The sequence below is a fragment of the Sycon ciliatum genome, chromosome 6 (genome assembly GCF_964019385.1).
Source record: "Sycon ciliatum chromosome 6, ocSycCili1.1, whole genome shotgun sequence".
In the NCBI taxonomy this organism is placed as follows: domain Eukaryota; kingdom Metazoa; phylum Porifera; class Calcarea; order Leucosolenida; family Sycettidae; genus Sycon; species Sycon ciliatum.
In genome coordinates this window covers 26,258,534-26,266,171 of record NC_088648.1, presented here as the reverse complement: position 1 = coordinate 26,266,171, position 7,638 = coordinate 26,258,534, and the positions used below count along the sequence as shown (strand labels likewise).

The following is a 7,638-nucleotide window of genomic DNA, read 5'->3' as shown; positions in this document are numbered from 1 at the left end:
GAAAGCACCCTGATAGAGATACATGTATTCTATGTCAAAGCAACATGATGACCAATGGAACTAGATATACTGCACTAATATTGTTGCGACTAACGCCAATATCGTGCCCCAATGGCCTTGCACCCCCTGACGCCAGGCATGCGCTATTATCTTACACCTTTGTTCAGCGCTAGTGCACTCAGGATTTACGCGCTCGACTCAGGGTAGGTTACAATAATGGACATTGTTATACCTCCTCCACCTAGCAGCCTCTCCCCTTCACACTTCACGCTTCACGCTTTCTCTTTGTGTGCCTTGCTGTGTGGCTGTGTATATCTTTAGTGAATCTGACACCCTGCTTCAGTTAGATAATGTTGCCTGATGATTGATAACTCAAGAAACTCGGAGTAGCAACAGATTTATGTTTTCTTGGTGAGGACCGCTTCCATTGTCTATTCTATATCCATACAACAGCCTAAATGTTGAGGGAATTGTGTGTCGCTCACTACATTGGAGCTCGCGCTTTTCCTGCTGACGTACATAATGTACATCTTACATATCTGACCCACAACACCCCTCCCTTTCCCTAGGTATCGCCCAACTCGCAGGAACCTCTTCTTCACACTATTGTCCCCAGCGGGGGCTTGCGAACTTGATGGTTTGAAGGCAGCAACTTTGTGAATGACCAACAATCCTCAGCGTTTGTTCTTCAGTTCCAAGAGCAGATTCCTACGCACGCTGCGAAGTAGTTGTCGCACTGGAAACGGAGTGTCCTTGTAAGTTAGTTTCCTAAACTAGTGATGTTTAGGCTCGGGGAGCGTTACATAGTACAGTCCTTGTAAGTTAGTTTCCTAAACTAGTGATGTCTAGGCTCGGGGAGCGTCAAATAGTACAGTGCTTTCGGAGCACAAAATTTCAAACTCAACTGACGAGGGTTGAATTCCCCGAAACACTGTGCATTTGGCAGGGAGCGGTGCTTTCCTGCCGGTTCTTCGAACGTTAGATGGACTTCTCGTGTTGTGGGGATCACAGTCGTTAGTCACTGAAATGAGATCCAAGTCAACAGTAAAAGCGCGACCTCCAACGTAGGGAGCGACACTTAATTCGCTTAATGTCGCCGAAGTCGCAACAGCCACGTCTTGACAATTTTTTACATGATAATGAGGATGGACGAACTTCAAACTCAAGCACCTTCAAATTGATTACATTCTTACAGCCCAACAGACGTGGCAACAATAACGCATAGTGTGTCTAGTCCTCTCTTCCGTGCGCTCGTCAGCTAACTAGCTGCTACCCTTCGTAGCAATTGCGCACAACAAAATCCCAAACCAAACCGTTCATTGCTGGAATGTCAGCTGTGCGTGATGGCTACAGGGAACTACGCATCACTAAGCATCACCCTTTATTCAACTTAATTCCATGCACATGAATCACAGCTGTTTTGGTGCTTATAATACGGAGTCACTCTTACAGAAGGAGCAACACACATTCTCATTTCCTAAATGTAATGCACTCTCGGAAACCAAGTTGTATACTACGTGTGACGGTCAGGGATATCTCTATTTGACTGTGATGCTGTCGGCATCCATCTCAGTGACAAAGAACTCCAGTTGTGAAACGGAACTATTCGAAAAAGGTGAGGAGACAGGCAAATTCGCAAGCAATTCGTTCCTAAGAATCGGTCTCTTCCATTGCTTTTGAACAAGCCTGCTAGATGTAACTGGTAGTTTTGTCCCCAGTAACATTCAATGTCAGCGGATAGCTTCCTAAGTTTGTGACCGATTGAGAACGAGTACTGGTGGTGACTTCGGGATCATACGTCTATTGCTAGCATATCCAGTGTGGACCGCTTCAATTAATGTATGGTCCTTGTCTAAACTTGACATGAGTTTCCCAGGCAGTGGCACAGGATGTAGGTAACCTCCCGGTACAACGAACCAGTTGATCTACTTGTCACTACCAACGGAGCATATGAAAACCAGCTGGCCACCTCACCGATGAGCTCAGCTCAGCAGCAGAAATGCTTCCTACGAAGTCTGGCTGCAACACTAACTTGCGAGAGTTATCCCGAATCCATATCGCACTGGGTAGGCCGTGGGAATATCTCCTGGCCGCGCCTGTGTTTTCTTTCGTCTGTGAAGTGTCAAGTAACTTGCGCAGTCAATTAATTTATCATTATCAAAACTTCTCCTTTTCGGACGAGTTGGCGTTCACTGAACCTTTTCAAGTATTTTCATGTTTTTATGATGGCTCGGACGGTTTTCCTAGCTTTCACCATTTTTATGGCTCTGGCGCAGTTCTTGGAAGCCTGTCCAAAATCTTGGCAAGGTTAGCCTGCTCTAAATGTTATGTATTGTCTGTATGATGAAACTTTTAGAGCAATAGTACCAGTAAGAAATACGTTGGGCTGATATTGGCTTGGAATCCTTTCGTAGTACACTAAATTTGCTATAGATTTGAATCATTTCTTGGAAAACGGCAGAATTGGGCGGGTGTATGTACATGTGTTATCATTACTTACGCGACTTAATTTGCTTATCTTTTTCAGCTCTTTTCCCAAATTTTACTTCCGACCTTACGAACAGAATAGGGTGACTAGACAGCAGGAGAACGTTTGCCTACTATTGTCAATATGGAAACATTTATCATCATTTATACGTCTGTTTATCACAACTCCATGAGCGACTCTGACTCACGCTGCTACCTAGAGCTTCACGAGGTGTTTGTCGCGCTGGAAACAAAGCGTCTCTGTAAGTTTGTATCCCTGGTGATGGTTTGGCCTGGAGAACAGTATATAAGTGGTGCTTTTCAGGCACAATCTTCCTCAGCCTACTCAAGCTCAACTGATGAGGGGTGAATTCCCCGAAACACCGTGTATTGAGCAGGGAGTGGTGCTTTCTTGCAGGTTTGCCGAGTGGAAGGTGCGGCGTGCTCCTCGTGTGCTCCGGATGGCAGTCGTGAGTCAGTCAAGTGTCAAGTTCGGCAAGAAGCGTGTGTTCCTAGTTGGAACAATCAACTTCATGACTAATACCGCCGAAGTCGCAACTTCTAAGTTCGTATCATTTATACAGTGTGGCCAATTCCTCTCAACTCTCTTTCATTCCTGTGCAGTGGCCTGCAAGAGTGTCCAAAGCCCGAGTAATGGATTTGTCACGTTCTCCGGTGGCACTGCGTTCTCATCCGCTGCGTTCGTCCACTGCGAGGCAGGATTTGAAGTGCACCCTGAGAAAAATCGGATCGTCTACTGCGGCTGTAACGGGACATGGAGCGCGAAGCTACCAGTGTGCAATCGTACGTTTTCAGGAATCCAGTGCGTTGATTTTGAATAGCAATGAAAACTGGAAAGGTGTTGGTTATTGCAGCGTCTCAGAACCCAATAATTCATTAATATTTTGATATAAGCTTCAAACACCCACTAACACCGATCTGCCAACATTCCCCCGACTTCTGTGATCTGTATGCAGTCATTAGTCTGTTATGTGGCACGTCTTGTCGGCGGGATATGTACAAACTCCAGTGCTGGGGCAGCACCCTTTAACGCCGAGGCCACTGCCATTATTCCGTAAATTCCCTTAATCTTTGCTAACCAGGCATAATCGTTTCTCCCTGTGCCCAATCACATGCAGGAATACAATGTTCAGCCATGGTGACGTCACCGAAGCATGGCAACGTCACAGGAACCGGTATGACAGTCTACTCCACGCGAACGTTCACATGCATGCCTGGGTACCAGCTGCGGGGTTCACCAAGCGCGATCTGCCTTCCGACTGGCAAGTGGTTCGGAACCAGCATTTCCTGTGCTCGTGAGTTCAGAGTTAGCCTGATCAGTGCCGTAAGCACTGCCTAACTTCGTCATTTAACGGCCAGTACAGATCTGTGCGGGTAACATAGACCTTCTCCTCCCTTGAAAGCATGAGCTGTGCTGGCACGGCTAGTTAAATGACTCATGCATGCTTCATACCACTTTGGTACACCATGTCCATTACCGGATACTGAAAAAAATTAAATCATTCCGGTGCAACATTCGGTGGCTTTCCGCGAAAAGTTGCCAGGCTTAAAATTGTCAATGAATACAGTTCAATTTGGTTTGTATACATGGTACTTTCGTAGTTGCGTTACATAATAACGCAAACTGGCTACTAAGTCACTGTCCAAAATCATAATGGGGTAAATAGCAGGCGTTATGTGCGATGCTAGAAGTGGTCGTGGTGGTGTGATGGTGATGGTCGTGGTCGTCGTCAAGTTGCTGAATTGTTACATCACCTTGACGCCAATTGCATACATATCGTATACATGTACATGGCACTTAATTTAAATATTGGCAACCAGTTACCTTTGTCCCTTCTTTCTTTCTTCTTTCTGCTGCAGCTAGTGCCACGGCCTACGAACCCGCCACGTGCAGCATATGGTCCGTTGAGAGTGAGCTAGTCGCAGTGCTCGTTGTTAGTGGTCTTTTGATCGTAATATTTGCCATAGCAACTGTCCTCTACTTCTACGTGGTCAGACGCGACGCCCAGCGGCAGAATGCTTCCCAGAGCGACTTTCAGTTCCACGCGCGAAAGGCGATTGATCAGGAGGATAATGATTACAGCCTGAGGCGTGCAGTTCAAAATGTCATTCCTCTTCAAACAATGTTTGGGAACAACAATGTACACGAAACCACTGCGTCGGATGTTGCGAGTAACGAAGATTCCGAACCCGCCATAAATGGACGCTGTAGAGATGAAGAATACGAATTCATGGACCCTGCTCGTGGTGCGACGTCAGAACAGATTTTCGAATTTCGCTCTCGTGCCTCGACGCGTCTTTCCCTTCGCAAAACGTGCAATATTCCACCACCCAAGCCCCAAGACCCGCAGGAGCAGAGTACACTCTCTAATACTGATGATGCTGCTGCAGCAAACGGGAGAACAACCGATCAAGACCTTGCCGACATTTATAGTATACTTGATAACATGCCGAAGCCAAGCCAGGATGAGGGCCAGGGAATCTACGAAAGTTTGGAATCACCAGTAACTGTTGAGGCTGCCTGTGAGGACAGATATGTGACTGCCACTGGTGAAAGGCCTGCGAGTGCATCTTATGATGATGTGCATATGAAGGCCTCTCAGGAAACGTATATCAATGTTTCCGATAACACTGTTGTTCCTGATGAAGTGTATATGAATCCACCCCCTGAGATATTAGATTCCGAGACAATGTAGACGATTCAATGCGATGAAACGTAGGTGATCGCCTGCTTGGACATGTATATGCCTCTGCCGTCGATGAATGAAGACGTTACGCACAGACAGCATAATAACCATTCGCATTGTGCATGCACATCATAATGTCATAACAGGTAGTTAGCAACCCTTTCTTTAATTGCGTTCCCAAGACTTTCCGGTACTTTTACGGCATAATGTTATGGGTGATAAGAAGAGAACAAACTCTACATTTTCTGACAGTGCCATTGCCAATTGAAAGCCAATCTTCTGCTGGGAGTTTCCCAATACTCTCAATCCTTTTTCTTAGTAATGTTTTATCTGCCGGTTCACTGTGTTATGTTCACCAAAAATCACATAAATATCAACGCCCCCACTCCCCACCCCCACCTCGCCGCGAGCAACCCCTTCTTGATCAACGAGCAAAGACCTTCATTCATTTATGAACGTTGCCATTACAATATTGTTGCTTGAGGCCCAGTTATCATCAAATTTCATGCGCGTTGTGGCTACCCTTGCGCATTGATATATTTCTCTACCACCCTTTCTTATCATTTTAATATCAACGCCCCCCCCCCCCCCCTCGCCGCGAGCAACCCCTTCTCGATCAACGAGCAAAGATCTTCATTAATTTATGTAGGGTGCCATTACAATCTTGTTGCTTGAGGCCTAGTTGTCATAAAATTCATAGGTATTGTGGCTGCCCTTGTACATTAATCTATTTCTCTACCACCCCTTCTTTCTCAAAATATAAATTTCTTCGGCCTAAACCGGTATCATAAATTCGGCACAACCCTTCATGTACCTTCATTATAATTAACTCGTCTCATGGTACCACTGGCCGGTATTCGGGCTACTTCACACAGTCGGACGGTTCTTTTTCAACGTCTCGGTTCCATTACATCCGAGTGTTGGACAGTTTCACCATAAGACGAGTTAATTAAGGATTATTTTCTTTTCGCATGAGGTTCTAGACTTAGGGTTTATTGGTGACGTTAAAACCTTGCTTCTGAACTGAAAGTCTTGTTTCGTTATGTTTTCGCTGGTGGGATCTGAGTGCAAGTTGAGTGTGGATGAAACCAAATCATCCACATACCGAACAGCGGTCCAGCCGTTCCGCATGAATTCAAAAACCCCACTGTCACGAACAGTTGAGTGTCTGTTGTACACCTGACGTATGCCTCTCGTGTATCTCCAAGGACAATAGTTCACACAGGACGTGTACACATGCGATCCGAAGTAACACGTGACAACGGTTAGTCTCACTTGCGCACGTTCAAGACCTCTAAGGCTCGCGATCAGTGATATCACGGGAGCCTGTCGCTTGACGCTTGTACGACTGCGTATTGAGTTCCTCCAGTAGGTGAATACGTCTAAATACAACTGCTTAATATCTTTGAAGAAGGGCTGAGGCTTCCTGCAGCTTCATCTGTGAAAAGAATTCGGGTGGACACACCCATTCCCATAGCGCTGCACATCACATCCGAACCAGTTCCGTTATTTTTACAACGTTTCGGCACTTGGCCATCGTCAGGTAATAACAATGAATACCGTGGAAGCCACACAAGAGCAGTATATACGCAGAGTGTAGCGCCAAAAAAGATGCGAATTATGTCACCTAGTATGCAGAAGGGGGGACAGAGAGAGAGAAAAGGCGCAACTAGCACATCACGGAGAAGCAGCAGCAGAAGGTAGCGCGCATTGTGCTCTGTGAATGGCGTTACGCAGAGCGTAGCGCCAAAAAAAATAAAATGACTTGCTTAATATCTAACGACTTAACACCTGGCTTCCTGAAGATCACCTTTATACATGCCTTCTCTACTGAAGAAAGTTTGCAAATAGAAACTGGATATAGCCTTTCTTTCGATTAACATCCTGCCAGGTGTGAAGCTTGCAGATTATTATAGAAAGAAGCCTATGGGAAGCTTTTCAGCCTGTCTCTTCAAAGACTTCACGTTGGTTTCCTTCAAACGTGAATCCTTCCAAGACAAGAACGGTTACATTTAAAGACACAACACCTGTCATCCTGAACACGAACTCACACTCGCACTATCTGCTAAATGTAAACTGAATAGAGTCGTTCTTCGAAGTACGTGTAGCTTCTTGCCCCGGTCTAATGCACGCACAATAGTAAAGAAATAGACTTGTCGGGAGCTATTGACTTCCATCTACGTCAAACTGTCTGTTTATTTCAAACCGTAATTGTTAAAACAAGAGGTGACTTACAATAACGTCATCAAGTCAAAAGGCCGATGGTAGAGCAGGAAAATGTGATATACTTGGTGCAAGTTGCTGATGCGATGTGTTGGGGTGGATTGCAATGGCAGCGCGGAGGCAAACACATAGCCACTTTCAGTACTAGCATATTTTCGCTCGTTGTATCTCAAAAGCAGGACACTTGTGCGCCACAAGACACGACGCACTCAGACTGCAATGTGGCAGATTACGGGCAAAA

The 7,638-nt window shown here is 45.8% G+C and overlaps 1 protein-coding gene across 1 annotated transcript; it reads left to right on the top strand.

The window, feature by feature from the left end:
• The first annotated feature begins 2,052 nt into the window (after positions 1–2,052).
• LOC135818922 (uncharacterized) lies at positions 2,053–6,122 on the top strand. The gene is made up of 4 exons (XM_065332107.1): positions 2,053–2,307; positions 3,091–3,270; positions 3,606–3,782; positions 4,348–6,122. The coding sequence occupies exons 1-4, from the start codon at positions 2,223–2,225 to the stop codon at positions 5,181–5,183; spliced, it is 1,278 nt and encodes a 425-aa protein (XP_065188179.1). The 5' UTR covers positions 2,053–2,222; the 3' UTR covers positions 5,184–6,122.
• Positions 6,123–7,638: the final 1,516 nt, after the last annotated feature.